We start from the raw sequence: 16,963 nt of genomic DNA on the forward strand, positions 1-16,963 counted from the left end.
TTTCAAAGTAATTTAATCACATCCAATCAATGGACTGATCTCAGGTTTAGTCTCAAATTGCTCAAGCATAATAATCAAATATGATCAAGGGATTTCTGAGCAATTGTTAAGTTGATGGATTGATAACTTTTTTGAAAATACTTAATTAGTGATTTATTGTTTTTTGAGTTTTTTGGGCTTGATGAATTTAAAAAGTATCTTAAATAAAGGGATTTGATCCATCATTGCAATGGCATTCGGTTCATTACAATAGATTATGATTGAGATTAAAAAGAAAAGTAATCCACCAAAGATTACATGGATTATCGAGTCAGTCCAATTGGAACAGCATAAAGTTGTCTAGAATAGCGGAAATTAAGAATAGAAATTAATTTGATTGATTGATTTTTTCTAAAAGAATAATTTGAGCTAAATTACCTCTGATAATCGAGTTAATCCAAAAATAATACCGCTTGCGGCAAGAACTTTGCGGTGTGGAAAAATTCCCACCAGCGGGTTCTCTTGTTTTTGACTTAGTACGCATTCGATGATGAATTTGAAGCTGAAATGATTTAGAGAGAGAGAGAGAGAGAGAGAGAGAGAGAGAGAGAGAGAGAGAGAGAGAATTAGATTTAGAAATTATGAGGATCGTAATTAGAAAATATTTTTTCTTTCAATTCACCTGAAAATTATACGACAAATCATATTGATACAATTTGCAAGGATTAAACCAGTTGCACCGATAATTGATGTAGTAGATGCAATGATTAAATAAACGACTGAAAATCCAATTAGCCAAACATTAAATCTATCAATTTGATCCTTAGACATCACAGCGAAGGTAAAAGTTTCACTAACACCGTTGATTGCTATTAAATAAATGTAGAAACAGTGACAACGCATCAATGTTATGGCCAAACCTCGACCAAGGTGTTTGTCATTGTAAATTTTCAACGCCAATTGTGAGTAGTTGAATCCAAAAACAAAGATAATTAAGCCACAAAGTGACATCAATTTAAACAAATCTCTCAGTGTGTCCATAGCAATTTTGTACTTTTTACGATCTTGCTTTGCGTGTTTTCCTCGGACAATCAGTTTACCGAAAAGTATATAAGCACTTTCCTCGATTGGCTGGAAAATGAAACGGGCAGCAAGAGATCCTAAATTGTTGACAATATCGAAAATTCCTTGTTCTTCAAAGGTCATTGGATTAAGAAACGTCATGATGAACTTTTCTCCTTCAGTGAGAAATTGTTTGATGATTGTTTGTGAAAAGAAGCTAAAATTTAGTTTAAGAAGATTTGAATCAATGAGAGGCTGTAAAAGGAGAAAATAGAAAATTAAAAATAACTCAGAATATTAAATTAATAGAAATCAATTACCTGAGCATTTCGATCGGGAAAGTAATGACTATAAGGCAGATCAAGATTGAGCTTGAAGGCAAAGTAAGTGTGATACATGAATGTCAACGCAATAGACGAAATTAAAAGGGAAAATAGAAAAATTATCACAGCACTAGAGGGATAACTTTGGACGAAAAGAGCCATAACAAAGCATCTTATGATCAGCGAAATGGCTTCGATGTTGATCCTAATCTTGACGTGATTCTGAAGTTGACAATAAATAAACATTGGCTCTGAGATCATTTCGATGGCAACAATGATGGGCATGAAAAGAACAGCAAAACGGTATCCAAAAGCTTGATCATCATCTGGTTGCTCAACCCAATTTAACCAAATATAAGAAAGACCATAGCCAAAAATAAACGTTGTGATGATACTAAAAATAGAAGAGGAAAAAAAAGACAATAAGAACGAGAGCAAAAGATGATGAGTTGTAATTAGAGATAATAATGGAAAAAAAGGGTTCATCATGGAAGAGTAAAAAATCTTGAGAAGATTTTAGAAAAATTTAGCAAATTAAGTGAATAACAGACTAACTTTAACCAAATTAAATTAACTAGAGCGGGCCAACGATGTGATTTAGCTTCACTTATGCAAACCCTTCTCATCGGTTCCCGGCTGATAAATTGTGTTGTTGTGTAAAGTAAAAGTAGCCTAACATTGATTACACCCAAAGTGTAAGCCGAAATATATCGGAGAATATAAATATTCAAAATGAACGTTAAAATACGTGTAGAAATCTGTAAATAGATAAAAAAAAATTAGAGCACAAGAGACAATTAATATGAAATGTTTATGTTAGCAAAGAAAAGTGAATAAAATAAATCACCTGAAAGACGATGTTAAAAGATGCATGTCTCATAGCATCCGAGACCAGAGTAGAACTCATTTTCAGTCACACTAATAACAAAAGTTATTACTAAAAAAAAGAATAACAATCACATGAATATAATTAATTTAATTAACTAAAACAAAGAGTAACAAAAAATTTAATCACAATCACAACAAAAATAAAAAAGAATCTGAGTTTCAGTGAATATAAAAAAGGCCACCAGATGGAGCCACCATCAAGAAGAAAAGTAAACAAATAAAAATTGGTAACTAAGGTTTTCATTTATTTGTTACAATTGAACGAGTGGAAATCTATTTAATTTATTGATTACTGATTAGCGTAATTGCTTTACGTTTCAATTGTTTTAGTGTTTTTAAAGTATTTTTCTTTTCTCTTTTTGATGATGTCAACTTGTTTTGAGAGAAAATGTCCATTGACTTAGGTTCAGCCGAGAAATTCATTCACATTAAGCCTCGAGAAAATATATTTCGTGAGTATCGAGACCCAACGACAAACAAATTTGTTACTCTTTCAGCAAATGATTTCATCAAAATTTGGAAACATTATGACAATGATGGTAAGTAGATTTTACTTTAATTACCCTTGATAACAACTAATTCCCTTGTAAATTGTTGATAAAATTCAATTAGCTATTCTATTCTTTTCATCTCAATCATCATCAATGGTGAATAATATTATTATTGTGATGATTCAATGATTTTGTTTTGTTTCTATTTTTGTTTTTCTCATGACGATATTATTTTACTATTTACTTACAAATAGATTTCAAGTGTTACTTTCGATCTTATCGAGAATTAATTTTTCAATAACACTCATTGATTGATATAAATCTTGTTATTCTATTGTTATCACTTTTCTTTTCTATTGTGTTTTCCTTTAGGAAATGGTCACATTGAAGGACAAGAATTGGATGATTTTATAATCGACCTTCTTGCCAGTATCATTCCATCAAAATCCATACAAAATATATCGAAATTGTTTTTCGAAAACTTCAAGGCTTCTTTCATGAGAGCTTATGATGATAATGGAAATGGCCGTTTAGAAGTTAAAGAATTAGCTCAATTGGTTCCATTGGAAGAAAATTTTTCCATCATATTTGATGGCAGCAATCACCTAAAGTCGAGCGTCTATTTCATGAAAGTAAATTACTAAATTAACTTTTAAGATACATGATAATCTCATAATCTTAATTGTTTCTATTTTCTTTTCTATCCCTTGTCCATTATCGTAGCTCTGGAAAAAGTATGATGTAGATAAAAGTGGCTCGATTGACGCTTCAGAGTTCAGTGTGAGTATCAATGGCTAATTAGTGTGTTAATTATGTTCTAATTGTTATGATATCGAATCTCTTTAACTACTATTCACTTTTCGTAGAGTTTATTGCGAGACTTTTATGCTAAAGTGCGAAAGAAGAACATCAAACCGGAAGAACTACAAGAAATCGCTGATATTGTTTTGGAAATTTTCGATTCCAATAAAGACGGTAAATTGCAGATCGGTGAATTAGCCAAGTGAGTTTTCGAATTAACAATTAACTACCAAACTGTTTCTTTTCTTCTACATGAATTTCAATTTGTTCAATTTCTATCTTAACTTTCAATCAAATTTCTTTTATTCTGTTTGTTAATCATTTTCTCTTCTTCTTTGTTTACCTTATAGATTATTTCCAGTTGAATCAAATTATCTGAAAAGGATAAAATTAATGAAGAGTAAAAAGATTAAATCAAGTGTAATTAATCGTATCTTCAAAAAATATGATATTGTAAGTAATATAATGTTTTTCGTGAGGAAAAGTTATAACAATAATCAATGTTAATTACCCTTATTATTTACCCGATCAGTATATAAGTTGTTTGACAAGTTCTACTATTAGTTTATCACTGGTCAGAACTGACGTACAATCCAAGGTCAGTTAAACCTTGTGGTTACTAAATAGCATGAAAATGAGAAGAGGAAAAAATCCTCATCAGATATAATTGAATAATCTTATTAGTTTTTTTTTCTATTAATATCTTCATCTTTTTGAGTCTGTCAACTTTTCTGTTGTCTAATTTTATTTATCTTTCTCTCTCTCTCTCTCTCTAGGATGGAAATGGTCAAATCGAGAATGAAGAACTCGAAGGTTTCTTGAAAGATCTGGTGGAATTACAAACTGACGTGAGTCTTTTCAATCGAGGGAAATGACAAGAACTTTTGATCATTTTGAAAATTCGATTTTAATCCTTCAATTTATGTTCTCTGATTGTTGGAATTGTTTTTCTTCTCTTTCTTTCTCTCACTATTTCCTAGGAATATGAGTTGGGTCAAATTGAAGTTGTTAAGAAACTGGTTTTAAGAAGCTGTGATATGGACAGAGATGGAAGAATATCAAAAAAAGAGTTGATTGTTATCCTTAATTCACTTGTTGCAGATAAAAAAGATCCCAAAAGACGACGGAATATATTACTTTGTTCCTGAGATCGGCCAATATGACAGAGAAACACGATTAATGTTATATTAACATTGTACAGACACAAATTGATTTGCAATATTTTTAATCTTAAAATTGACATCCTTTATGGTCAGTTGGTGAGAATCAATTATTATACAGGTAATAAACATGTTGACTGGTCCATGAAGGCGGATTGTTCAGGTATCATGATGGAATCTATTTATAAATATTTACAAGGAGAAAGTCAAATTTTGTGAAAGAGCAAAACTTGAATCATTTATCCTGCTTGGCTTTGATCATTTCTTTAAATTGTGATAAAATCTTATTTTCACGTTTCGCACGCTCATCACGATTAAACATGGCCAAGGCTCGTTTCTCGTCGGCGCTGTAGATTTGGTTTTCTTTTCTCAACCGAACGGCTTCCATTCTACGATGACGAGAACCACTCATCACATAACCAACATCTTCATACGCTTCGATTTGATCACTGGTTAAACCGATTTCTCCTCTTCTGGGAATCCTTTTACCTTCGGCCACAAAGCAGCCATAGCCGCTCCTTCACCGGTAAAAGAGCCCGACCCAATTCGCGTACATTAGTGCAACCGATCCTTTGGGTGATGGACCAATTTGTGAATCATCTGAATCCTGTGAACCATCACCTTCTTTCAGCTTCTGTTTTTCCATCATTTCTTCAAGAAATTCTCGTTCTTCATCATACTGACCAACTGGTTTCAATTCTTTCTCTCTATCAACATCACTATCTTCCGATCTGCTGCTAACCTCACTATCACTGCTACTACTGGTCCGTTTTCGTTTCTTTGATCGATGTTTATGTTTATGGCTTTTCTTTGACTTCTTTGACTTCTTTGATTTATGTTTGTGTTTTTTCTGTATAAAAACAAAGAAGACAAATGAATAAATAATACGAAACAAAATCAAATTGTTAGACATAGAATTTAACTTGAGTACACTTACCTTTCTTCCGACTTTTTTTACTCTTTTTAGCCTTTAAATCAATCTCACTCTCACTTGATTGTGAATTGTCAACTTTACGTTTAGATCCAGTTGGTTGATCAATTTTTCTTTCTTCTTCATCATCATCACTATCATCGATCGGCTTTTTCGGTGATGAATCCCAAACATCTAAAACTCCACGAATTGCCAATTCCTCCTTTGACGACGTCTTGAAGCAAAATAATCATCTCTCTGATCCATAATTCCAACACAATTTAATTCAAAATAATTTGATTAACCAGTGAGAAACAAATAAACAAACAATCATTTCACCCAAAAAATGAAAACACTTCGGATCCGAAGGACTCAAAACAAGAGATCCGATATTCCGGTCGAGGGGGAAAATATTTTACTCTCCCCCTTTCTTTTCGTCATCTTGATTAATCAAAAAGTGAAACAATTAAAAAACAATCAACTGTATGATTGAGATTGAAGATCAAAGTGAAGATGATGATCATCATAAATCAATCGATTATTTATTTAGAAATTGAATCAATAAAAGCGAAAATAATTCTCGAGAGTTAATTGTAATTATTTTCGACTTTTTTTTTATAACAATTATGATTAAGTACAAAAAGATTGATGCAAAAAATATACAAGATTCATAACAATTGATTAAAATAGATATTTTTTTTTGGAAAATTGATAATCTCGAGGAAGAACATATTTTTACGTTAACTTGTTGATTAGATGGCAACTCTTATTTCTAATTAATTAGAGAGAGAAGTCTAATTAAAAAGTAGAATCTGAATAAAAGAGATGCTTAATGTTTATCATCATAACTGTTATTGCTTCTGCTGGAATTGTCCAAAGATTATATCATTAATAAAATTATCGACTTTGTGCTCGAATAATTATGATCATGAGATTTTTGTCTTCTCAATTGTTTCCAATAATTTGTAATAATTTAAGAGATTTATAGAGATTTAAACAGTTACAGCAGCTCGTTCACGACGTCGTATCCGTAAGCACCGAGGACAAGGTCTTTTTCCCGATTCGGTGATGAAACATGAGATATGGAAAACGGCCTTACAATTATCACATCGATAAGTTACACTGGTATCAAAGGATAAATAATTTGCGGTGATTTACAAATTTCACAAATGAAACCTTTCTGACTACACAGGACACAAGAGAACGTGTTTCGAGCAAATTGAATGGTTTTCGTAATAAATTATTGAGAGATGTTCCGATTGAATCTGATGATGAGAATAGAGAAGAAACAATTTCAATTAGATTATCATAAACATTGTGATCAACATGAAGGAGAAAATAATTATTCATGCATATCTTGTGTTGTCATTAGATTGATAGTCAATAAACTTTGATTGTTTTTCGTTGTTCGATTGTTCAATTGATTACCTGGAGTAAATCAGCCATCGAGTAAAGGTGAATATGTTCATAAAGATGATCTCTAGGCCATAGAATCCTCCTCAATCCGGTGGCAACTTGCTCTTTACAGGTAAATAGATAAGCATGAAGATAGAATAGTTGAGTTCTTAAATCAAGAATTTCTTGTAATTCTTTGATCATTTTATAAAGAATCGAAGCGGAAACTTTAATATCGATTAAAGGTTCACTTTCAATGAGTTGTAAACGTTTTTTGTTTCGATTGGCAACCGGATATTTCTTAAAATCCCAATTGTTTACAATTCGCGCTGGAATAGTCCATTTTTCATCGGCATGACATTCGGTACAATAATTGAAACCATCAAATTCACAGACACGAAATTTACCATAAATCATTCCAATAGGTCTACCACATGAGTAACATTTATAATCTTGTTCATCAAGACCAACATGATTAGCAATTCTGGTTAAATGTAATAGGAATTCTTGAGTCTCAGGTTCCTGACTATTTAAAACCATAGTTTTCGGATTATCTCAAAATCATTTCCGCCCAATGAGGTTATGGGTGAAGCTAATGTACCATGAGTTCCACTCCCACCAATCGGATTACTCGCTCTTCCAGACTCAGATTTTGAGGATACACTTTTCTTCCTCCTGAATAAACTTAATCCTTGAACCACCGCTACTACGCCTACCACTTATGGATGGAGTGGGAGATCTTTCTGATTCATTGCTCATAACACTGCGATTATCAGCATCTGATGGAGGAGCAAAGATAAACTCTTTGATATCGGGAGTAGACGAGAGCATAGCATTTGTTGATATGCTGTATAAAAGACTCTCATATGGCTCTTCTTCATGATCACCCGGTGGGGATGTAGACCAACCACCCTTGTTGGTTATACTATTACCACCGAGAGACGTTGAATCAGAATTTGTTGATAAACGTGATGAACTTGCTTCTCCAGCATTAGATGAGTTGGATAAATTACTTTTCTTGATTTTTACACTTTTACTTGCTTCAGGAGGCATTGATTTAACATTGGAACCTTCATTTGTATTGTCTTTGTGTTTCTCTTTCAAGGTTAATCCTTCAAGTTTAGAGGTAGATTCAATTAAACTAGAATGTGATCCAGGAGAGTTAGAAATCTAAAGGATAGGGGAAAAAAAGACAATTTAAGTGAAAGTAATTGAATAGAATGGATCAATTATGGTTAATCGCTCACCTTTTTAGTAGTTGATTGAGTAATATCGTCTTCTTTAACATTGGACTGATTAACTTTGACTTGAGTTGTTTGACTTGATGATCCATCTTCATCTGTTTGAGTAATTAGGACTGAGATATTAGTTGAAGGTTCTGTTGAGTTTGGTCTAGAATTAGATTCAGATTTTGTATCATCATTTTGAGTTGATTCTTTTGACCTTTCAGATGATTTACCAGCTACTTCGGACAATCCATTGTCCCAACGATTTAAAACCCTTTTTCGTATCAATTCTTTACGTTTCACAATCGTAGGTCCAACTTTCTTATCTCCTATTGTCGCTAGTGCATCGACAGCGGCAACAACGGCTCAGTATCTTGTACAGTTATACCAATTAACTTGAGTGTATCACAGGTCCAATTGTTTAACAGTGAATGATCATAATTAAGTTGAAAGGTCGCTAATTTAAGAGGTCCCATAAGGTCACGAAGACAATCCATATGTTCCTTGTCTCTTAAATAAGCTGATGGACGATAAAAACCATGTAACAAGGAAGTGTCATTAATTAAGGCTTCAAGGTAACTCTGAAGAAGACCATCATTAAGAGTTAATCTTAACCATGCTCGACATCGGCCAATATCTGTACGAATGTTGTTCAATTGTCCCAAACTCTCTGAGACTTGATTATGACTTAGAATTAAAATAACTGACCAGAAATCTAATTTATATTCTGTTTGATTATTGGTATCTTTGGATAAAGATTTACCCATCATACGGTTTAGCAAAGGTTTTCCTTTAAGACCATGAAGAAATGTTGCTTCGAGACAATTAACAAGTGAATTAACCGCTGGACTACTAACTTCGGTGATTATCTTACTATCAGAGATTCCGGTGGTTGTTGATATACCAGAATCACCACCAGCACCACCAGAGATCATCTTGTCCATAAACATCCTGAAGTAATTGTCTGATATAAAAACCAATTCTATTCTTAAGATTACTTTTCAGGTAAACATCTTTGGCAAATTCTTCCACAGTTGATCCACCGGAAGCAAGTAACCAAAATGTATCCATTTTATCAATTATCCTTTTCCTTTAATTGTTTCCCAAACAATTGGAATCAAACATCCGGTTGGACGAGAAAAAACAAAACAAATGAGATCGATGAGAGAGAAAAAAATGATTAAACAACTGAATTAGAAGTGAAATAAAATAAACAAGAGTAAAGAATTAACCAAATACACTAATGGGAAAAAAAGAAATGGAATTTGTAGATTTAATTAGCAAAAATTAGAAGAAAAAATCTCTTCGCAATTGAAATAAAGGTAAACATGATTGAGAGAGAAAACATATGACAGAATATGAAGAGAAAAACAGTTGAGAGAGAAGAGAGAGAGAAACAAAACAAACTGTTGATCGAATGGCGGTTCAGTTGAAGTAGAATAGAATTTTAATTTTCTGTTTTCATTGTTTATTCTAACAATTAATTGGAACAATTAGAACAGAAATTAATTGGATTCGTTTTTTTCTCACAAAGTGTCCAACTTGATACTCTTCGAGTGATTCAGAGTTTTCCTTGCGAATTCAATTGTTCATATCGATCTAATTTTCCATCTTTTTCTTTGATTAGTTAATTGAGATGAAAAGAAGATCAAATTAATTTGTTTCTATTTTCAATTAAATTGTTGGAACTATTATCATGTGGTTACGATGGTTTTCATGGAAATGAGAGAGATGGAGAAATGAAAAAAGGGTTTATTTATAATCCAAGGAGCTTTTGTCTTAATTGGATTAATTAAACACTTTAATTGAGATTTTAGGAATTGAAGATTTATAATTTTCTTTAATCTAATTGTTTTGTAGAGATTGAAAAGAGAAACAGAATCTTGATTAAAACTCTTATACTGATTAACTTTCATATGGAATAGTTTTTATCTCTAATTATATTCTAATCAAAAGTCATCATCTGCAATTTTTGAACAATTTAACAAAATAATCTTTAATTTATTAATTTAGTTTAATCAAACTGGATTTCGAATTGAAAATCTCAAATTGTCTTAAACTTCACTCAAAAACCAATCAACTCAAATGTCAATGAAATCATTAAGTAGATAAGTTTCCTTAGTAATCTTCAAGAAAATCATAAGATAATGATAATTTGATTTGGAAAAAAAATAACCAACAATTAAAATCAGCGATTAAACAATTAAATCAATTGAATTGATTAATGGAAAAGTTAAAATGTCACTTGGGTTAATCGCCATTCCAGTAGATGTCGCCAGCAGATGATCCATATGTTTCTTTTATTAATTGGATTTTCATTCATTGATCAACTTTACTCATTATAGTAAACATCTGATTTTTTAAGGTTTTGTTTTTATTTTTCTAATTTAATATTGTTAATTTATAAATCGTTGATTAAATGGTCATGAATCCGCCGCTTCCAACAAAGAAAATTAAAACCGCCAATGGGTAAGTTTGTCTTGGAATATTTCAAATGTTTTTCTTTTGCTGTTTCTCTCCCGCAAAATGTTGATATTGTTTTTTCATTTTCTTTTTTTTTCTCTGTCTTTTTTTTGTGTTCTTTTTTTACTTTGTTAGGAGAATTGTTCCAATTATCAGGCAACCAGTGACAGTAATCAAATCTCAGCCGGGAAGTAAATCAAAGCAAGACTTGAAACATGGTCCATCCATTAAACCGCAACAAATTTTCTGGCAAAAACGTTTGGAAGGGTTAAGAGCGACTAATCTCAATTCTGAGTTTGTCGAGTTTTGATTTACCCAAAATATGAAACCAGTTGGACCCAATGTTGGTTCTGACACCGCCTTAAGAAGTGTTATCACTGCTCTTTATCTTAAACAAGGACCAATTATTGGTCAAACTGCAGGTCGAAATATTTTGGAAAAAAATCCTGGAGTATTTTTGGATCCAAAGCAGCCACTGGTCGGTACCGTGATTATCTCTGATGAAGATATTAGGAGACAAGAAGAGAGTCAACTTATTAAGAAGAAAATTAGCTATTGCTATCAATGAATCTGAGAAAAGATAAAGACACGAAAGAATAAGAATCACAAACTGCCCAACTTTAAATAGTCCAAAATCTTTGCTAAGGCTGATATTTTGTATTTTATACTGCAAACAATTAGGATAACCAAAACTCGAACCATTATTTATATACTCAATTTGGATTATTACCATGAAATATTTAATTTTTTTCCAAATATGACGACAATCAACATGATAAACAAAAAATAAAACCAAAGGTCGAATTTTGGATTAATCATAATTGTTTATTTAATCCTAGCTTTTGTTTACCCAATCTTCAAATTGTCATAAATTTTATTGAAAAGTTCACTTGGGCCATACGAATTGCACAAAATATCGTAAATATTTACTCAACTTCGATTCAATCAAAGTAAAGTCGAAAATTCATTTATTCGCTAACGACAAAAAAAATCGATATTTGAACTGTTCAAACATCGAACATCTGATTCTATATTCTCGATTCGAAAATTTTTTAGAACGATTATCATTTCCATTCTTTTTCTTTCACGTCCATTTATCTCAATTAAAAATTGATAGTTCGTGGCCATTGAATGTCCAAAGTGTCTTAGAGTTGACATTCGAACAGTTTTTCTCCTCTGATATAGTTTTTTCCATAATTATGATTGGATAATTTTCGAAAATTTCAACAACTAATGTAAAAATATTGAATTTCATCATAAGAATGATAAATTATCGGAACAAAATTCTAAGGCCACTTTAGATCTAACCAAGAGAAGCGACCAAAATAAATTTTTTTCTATCGTTTTTGTCACGATTTTTGGCCTGAAAAATGTTCAAATTTTGATAAACATCATGATTCACAATAAATAAACTTAGAATTTTAACATTTGAAGAAAAGTTAATTCTCTGTGATAGATCGAGTTTAATTAAATGTTGAATTTTAGACTCACTTTTCGTGCAAAACTTTTTACTCAACCAGATATTTCGACCTCCGTATTTTTTTAATCGTAATCATAAAATGATTAAATTTTTCATAAATCGTAACCAGAGAGTCTTAATTTTAACATTTAAATGAAGTATTTAGTCATATTTCTATTAATCCGACGATTGAAAAGGTGACAGTGTGCATCAGGTGTCATTATACAGATGAGAAACTCAGTAGCGATTATCGCGATACAAGGCACATTTATTGGACAATAGAAATGTAAAAATGAATGTTTTTTATTGCTGCGAGAATTAAATTAGATTTAAATAAACGAGTGTACAAAAATATACAATAAAATGGAAATGATTAGTTTCGAAGGGGAAGACAGATTATTAGGAAAAGAACTTAATTTTGGCCCAATTGTCGTGTTTGTTTTGTTGTTTCCATGAATCTTTATTATTCCAAGAATCTTTGTTATTCCATGAATCGTGATTCTGTCCGTGGTATGGACCATGTTGGTATTGGTTTTGATATTGGTTTCGGTGTTGGTTGTAATTGTTGTATTGGTTTGGGTATTGGTTTCCATTGTTCCATGAGCCAACATGATGACGACCATCATGATTGTAACCATCATGGTGATTGTAATGGTTTCTTGTTTCCTGAGATAATATTAGTGTAACTGTGACCAGAAGGATCAGCACCATTGTAAATGGCATCAGCAGAGTCGATTGAGTCAACAGATGGTTCGTTTGAGTCCAATTTAACTCGGAATCCACTTTTATCGGCAATATAGTTAACAGTTCGGTGACGACCATCGGCAAGTTTAAGTCCATATGAACCGTGGACATTACCCCAACCATCACCAGATTCTTGTCGGTAGTTGGATGATCCCCAAGGATCATTGATATCATAACCAAAATTGTATTTTCCACTCACATCTTGGTTTCGATAAATTTTACTCTGACCTCCGTCACCGTGATTTGTAGCACTAATTGTTGTAGAAATGGCAACAAGAGCAAAGAAAAGAATAGCAACCAATTGATTCATTGTTGTAATAGAAAAGTTTTAAATGTTTTCGTTTAGTTGTTGTTGTTGTTTTCGTTATTGGTTTGGACAGTTGAATGATAATTTCTCGAAACTTCTTTCGTTTTATATAGTAGACGAAAAGTGAAAAATATCAATTTGAGAATATCTAAAATACTAATCGAGTGAGAATAAGGAACGAGTAGGACACAAAATAAACGGTAGTTAAGATAAAATCGAGTAGAAAAAGCAGAAAAAGTTCATCTTGATAATTTTCTAATGATTTGAAAACTTGTACCAAGCAACCAAGGTTCAATTCTACTGACTTTGTAATTACTTTGGTAATAGAATTGTAAATAATTAATATTCATCAAGTGGCTTGAGTTGAAAATAACTAAATCCATTTTGGATTGGCCAAGTTAATTGACGAAAAAAATAGACAAATATAAAGTTTCTATTCGAAGCAATTTAAGGATTTTATGACTTTAAATAGATTTTATCAATTGTTCACCAATAATTTTGGTATCAACTTGATCCGTGTGATAAGAAATAATAACACAAATTTAATTTGAATTCACAGGTAAAGTTAATTAGTAAATTAAATTTTATCAGGAGCGAAAAAAGTTCATATTCATGGTCTTTTGTAAGCTCCATCTGTTGATGGAACTACGAAGCGAACTTTTTGTTTAGTGGTAAATTCAACTATCGAATTTCAATTCAATTTGTATTAATACATCAACTAATCTGATGGTTTGATTGAATGATCGTCTTATTATTGATTAAGATGATCAATCATTGATGAAATCAAAAGCTTTGGTAAATGATTAATTAGTATAATTAACTCTAAACAATTGTATGCATTCAAGAGAAAATTTAATTTACTTGAATCAAACGTACAACTCTAATTGTCGTTTTGAGAATTTTGATTGTATTAAGTAAAGAAAAGAAAGGAAACAATCAAATGATAATTGGAGGAGAAAGATTGGTTAATTTTAATAATCATTAGATTGGAATAAGAATTTGATTCAGAGTTTCTTGGCTTCTCTCTGGGGTTTTCGGGTTTTGAGCGTCTTTAGCTGGTTTCAGGTGACGATTTGTTGAATTTCTGGGCTCTATTGGAACTAGTTCCAGACCTTTAATATCTGAATGACTAAGAACTTTTAACTCTAAACAGCTCCAACGATATTCAATCCAGTCGAATTGGCCGAAGTTCAGAAAGTTTGCATGAATAAGTCATCAGTCAATTGATCGTTTCTCATGAAAGTTTCTAAAATCAAATGAGATGAACTGTGTTGTTCATATTGTTGAATGTTATTTGTTATTGTTATTAAATATTGTTGACAAAAACTGTTTATTCTTTTCTAGTAAAAAGAAATCGGCTAAATTGACCACCGAAGACTAAAAACAAATTAAAGAAATTCTGTTTCTTTAGATTCTAATTTGGTTTTACTTAATATTCTCACCAACAGATGGAACTTTTGTTCATCTGTTTGCCTTTAGTGTTCATTTGGTTCATTTGGTGAAAGTCAAGGAAAGTCACTGATTGTTTGTGTTTATTAACTAATTGGAACAATTAACCTAATCAACCATGTCTGCCATAGATCCACCACTGAGAACTCCTTTCAACGTTTCACCCTTTATTCGAGTAAGTTGTCTAGAAAATGTCCAATTAGATTTGTAAATAATCAATTGATGACTGTGTTCATCTTCATGTTTTGCTATTATTCATTTACAGTTCAGCCGATGGGCCCTTCTAATTTCCGGTGTTGCATGGGGAATCCATCGTCAAAAGGTCAATTCCAAGACTGAAAATGATTACAGAGAATTCATCGATAAAATGAAACCAATTTGGATGGAAAATAAAAAGAGAATTAAAGCAGAAATGACAAGAGGTAAATTTCCAACATTAATCTATATTCATCTTCATCATTTCCATTGTAAATTGGTTGTTCAATGCTTACATTTTCATCACATCCAAGTAAAAATCTATTGTTCAAGATTCTCATCTTAAATTGATGAATAGTTAATATATCAAAGAGTATGAATTCATCATACATTCTCATGCTACTCCAGTGAAGTATCAACCAACCAAAAGAATTGAACAATCCAATTTCAATCAGAATACCACGAGAGTTCATGTTCACTTTTTAATTCATTTTTCTTTTACTTCACTTCTACAGAGGAACTCGTGGGTCTTGCTGGCGCAATCAATATTCCCGTTCCAGCTGATTTCGATAAACAGTATCCAAGTAGCAAGGATAAGGCTCCAATTGATCCAGAGGTTTTGTCTGATGTCGCTCTGGCTGCTTACAAGAAAGGAAAGGGACAAGAGATCCTGAAAAAAGCTGAATCAGTTAAATTTTAAAAAGTTAATCTTTTTTTGTTCACTCGAAGTGTTAGTTTTGTCCGTTCATTAAGAATTGTATAGAAATTAATAAAAAGATAAGATGAAAATCAACATAATAATAAAATGAAAAGAGACACAATGTAAATTTTCAGTTGTTATTAACCGTTTAGTTTAATTGAATAGCCAAAAAGTAAATAGATTATATAATTCCGATCTTATTTGCTACATCCAATGCATCATAATCGGGACCTAATCTTACATAAGCTTTCTTTTGACCATCAGGTTGGATCATTGTGTTAACTTTAGCGACACCGATGTCGTACAATTTCTTGACGGCTGTCTTAACTTGTGGCTTATTAGCTTTAATGTCTACGATGAAAACAAGAGTGTTGTGGTCTTCAATTTTCTTCATGGCTGATTCAGTAGTCAATGGATGCTTGATGGTGGAGAATTTGTCCAATCTAGGTCTCTTGTGTACACTTTTCCTAACGTATTTAGGGTTCCTTGGGAGATGCTTAACGTAAGGTCGGTGGAAATGGACACTTGTTCTGATCTTCCTTGCTCGTTTAGTGTAAACACCCTTGGTAACCTTCTTGGCTGTCTTTAATGCCTTAGCCTTAGCTTTGATTTTAGCTGAAGCAGCAGCAGCGGCCGATTTAGACTTTGAGACTGTCTTTCCTTTAGATGGTTGTTTTCCTTTACCTGCAGGTTTAACAGCGGACTTGGTCTTGGTAGCAGCTTTACCTTTACCTTGGGCTGGAGCTTTACTCTTGGTTGCAGCACCCTTGGCAGGGTTTACCAGTGGTAGTCTTAGCAGCAGGCTTGGTTCCTGGTTTGGGTTTAACACCAGTGGCCTTAGCTGGTGCTGCTTTCTTGGCCGGTGCAGCTTTTTTCGCTGGTTGGGCTGGTTTAGATCCAGAAGCCTTGGCAGCGGCAGGTTTAGCGGCACCAGCAGCAGATTTAGGTGCTGTTGATGATTTCGATGGTCCAGCAGCACTTTTACCTGGTTGAGCTTTAGATGAACCCGCTGAAGATTTAGCAGCATCACCACCACCGGCCTTAGGTTGTTCCTTCTTGGCTGCAGGTTTTGATTTAGCCTCTGGAGCTGGTGTCTTTTTGGGAGGCATTTTAATTAAATTAATTAAACACTAGTAACAAACGAAAAAATTATAATTCAATTAATTAAATTGATAAAATTAACACTACGAAAAAACTTACAAAACACCAAACAAAATGATGTTGTTTCAGAAAAACAAGAAAGTTGAATCTTCTTGTACGAAATCTTCCGTTTCCGCAAGGTCGTCATGACAACGAGAACATTTTCTATTCTCAAAGCGCCAATTTGAAATGTTTACTTTCTTTTCCAAGCAACAAATTGATTCTCTGTCATTCAAGTAACACAACACACGTTTCTCATTTAAATTAAAAT

General features: G+C 32.4%; 7 protein-coding genes across 7 annotated transcripts; 2 read left to right on the forward strand and 5 right to left on the reverse strand.

The window, feature by feature from the left end:
* Positions 1 to 120: 120 nt before the first annotated feature.
* On the reverse strand, positions 121 to 2,398 carry LOC128390076 (protein RFT1 homolog). Its single transcript, XM_053349740.1, has 6 exons — positions 2,212 to 2,398; positions 1,920 to 2,122; positions 1,362 to 1,758; positions 662 to 1,296; positions 418 to 541; positions 121 to 339 (listed from the first exon to the last, which is right to left on the reverse strand). Exons 1-6 carry the CDS (start codon positions 2,269 to 2,271, stop codon positions 154 to 156), a joined length of 1,605 nt encoding a protein of 534 aa, XP_053205715.1. The 5' UTR covers positions 2,272 to 2,398; the 3' UTR covers positions 121 to 153.
* A 91-nt stretch (positions 2,399 to 2,489) lies between these two features.
* LOC128390077 (calbindin-32-like) lies at positions 2,490 to 4,946 on the forward strand. The gene is made up of 7 exons (XM_053349741.1): positions 2,490 to 2,791; positions 3,116 to 3,375; positions 3,467 to 3,523; positions 3,610 to 3,746; positions 3,895 to 3,997; positions 4,321 to 4,392; positions 4,525 to 4,946. Exons 1-7 carry the CDS (start codon positions 2,641 to 2,643, stop codon positions 4,690 to 4,692), a joined length of 948 nt encoding a protein of 315 aa, XP_053205716.1. The 5' UTR covers positions 2,490 to 2,640; the 3' UTR covers positions 4,693 to 4,946.
* Positions 4,753 to 6,003, reverse strand: LOC128390079 (NKAP family protein CG6066-like). Its single transcript, XM_053349743.1, is given in 3 exon segments — positions 4,753 to 5,554; positions 5,628 to 5,842; positions 5,845 to 6,003. Coding segments are annotated over 3 exon segments (867 nt in total). The 5' UTR covers positions 5,882 to 6,003; the 3' UTR covers positions 4,753 to 4,939.
* A 570-nt stretch (positions 6,004 to 6,573) lies between these two features.
* Positions 6,574 to 9,597, reverse strand: LOC128390072 (pleckstrin homology domain-containing family M member 1-like). The gene is given in 7 exon segments (XM_053349735.1): positions 6,574 to 6,768; positions 6,820 to 6,879; positions 7,043 to 7,560; positions 7,563 to 7,710; positions 7,712 to 8,179; positions 8,257 to 8,571; positions 8,604 to 9,597. Coding segments are annotated over 7 exon segments (2,253 nt in total). The 5' UTR covers positions 9,186 to 9,597; the 3' UTR covers positions 6,574 to 6,606.
* A 2,965-nt stretch (positions 9,598 to 12,562) lies between these two features.
* On the reverse strand, positions 12,563 to 13,293 carry LOC128390055 (cuticle protein 10.9-like). The gene has a single exon (XM_053349724.1). It carries the CDS (start codon positions 13,209 to 13,211, stop codon positions 12,795 to 12,797), a length of 417 nt encoding a protein of 138 aa, XP_053205699.1. The 5' UTR covers positions 13,212 to 13,293; the 3' UTR covers positions 12,563 to 12,794.
* Positions 13,294 to 14,673: 1,380 nt separating this feature from the next.
* LOC128390063 (uncharacterized) lies at positions 14,674 to 15,679 on the forward strand. Its single transcript, XM_053349731.1, has 3 exons — positions 14,674 to 14,832; positions 14,923 to 15,079; positions 15,368 to 15,679. The coding sequence occupies exons 1-3, from the start codon at positions 14,776 to 14,778 to the stop codon at positions 15,550 to 15,552; spliced, it is 399 nt and encodes a 132-aa protein (XP_053205706.1). The 5' UTR covers positions 14,674 to 14,775; the 3' UTR covers positions 15,553 to 15,679.
* On the reverse strand, positions 15,680 to 16,798 carry LOC128390064 (60S ribosomal protein L23a-like). The gene is given in 2 exon segments (XM_053349732.1): positions 15,680 to 16,324; positions 16,326 to 16,798. Coding segments are annotated over 2 exon segments (927 nt in total). The 5' UTR covers positions 16,662 to 16,798; the 3' UTR covers positions 15,680 to 15,733.
* Positions 16,799 to 16,963: the final 165 nt, after the last annotated feature.

Source organism: Panonychus citri, unplaced genomic scaffold (assembly GCF_014898815.1).
Source record: "Panonychus citri isolate SS breed McGregor unplaced genomic scaffold, ASM1489881v1 Contig00114, whole genome shotgun sequence".
NCBI lineage: Eukaryota > Metazoa > Arthropoda > Arachnida > Trombidiformes > Tetranychidae > Panonychus > Panonychus citri.

Excerpts from the sequence above, each read along its gene's own strand:
- LOC128390063 (XM_053349731.1), top strand. The coding sequence starts at position 14,776 with ATGTCTGCCATAGATCCACCACTGAGAACTCCTTTCAACGTTTCACCC. Across the intron at positions 14,833-14,922 it reads ACGTTTCACCCTTTATTCGA|TTCAGCCGATGGGCCCTTCT; the intron begins GTAAGTTGTCTA and ends ATTCATTTACAG. Across the intron at positions 15,080-15,367 it reads TAAAGCAGAAATGACAAGAG|AGGAACTCGTGGGTCTTGCT; the intron begins GTAAATTTCCAA and ends TCACTTCTACAG.
- LOC128390077 (XM_053349741.1), top strand. The coding sequence starts at position 2,641 with ATGTCCATTGACTTAGGTTCAGCCGAGAAATTCATTCACATTAAGCCT. Across the intron at positions 3,524-3,609 it reads TTGACGCTTCAGAGTTCAGT|AGTTTATTGCGAGACTTTTA; the intron begins GTGAGTATCAAT and ends CACTTTTCGTAG. Across the intron at positions 3,747-3,894 it reads CAGATCGGTGAATTAGCCAA|ATTATTTCCAGTTGAATCAA; the intron begins GTGAGTTTTCGA and ends TTTACCTTATAG.
- LOC128390076 (XM_053349740.1), bottom strand. The coding sequence starts at position 2,271 with ATGAGTTCTACTCTGGTCTCGGATGCTATGAGACATGCATCTTTTAAC. Across the intron at positions 2,123-2,211 it reads CTTTTAACATCGTCTTTCAG|ATTTCTACACGTATTTTAAC; the intron begins GTGATTTATTTT and ends ATCTATTTACAG. Across the intron at positions 1,759-1,919 it reads GTTAATTTAATTTGGTTAAA|TATCATCACAACGTTTATTT; the intron begins GTTAGTCTGTTA and ends TTCTATTTTTAG.
- LOC128390055 (XM_053349724.1), bottom strand. The coding sequence starts at position 13,211 with ATGAATCAATTGGTTGCTATTCTTTTCTTTGCTCTTGTTGCCATTTCT.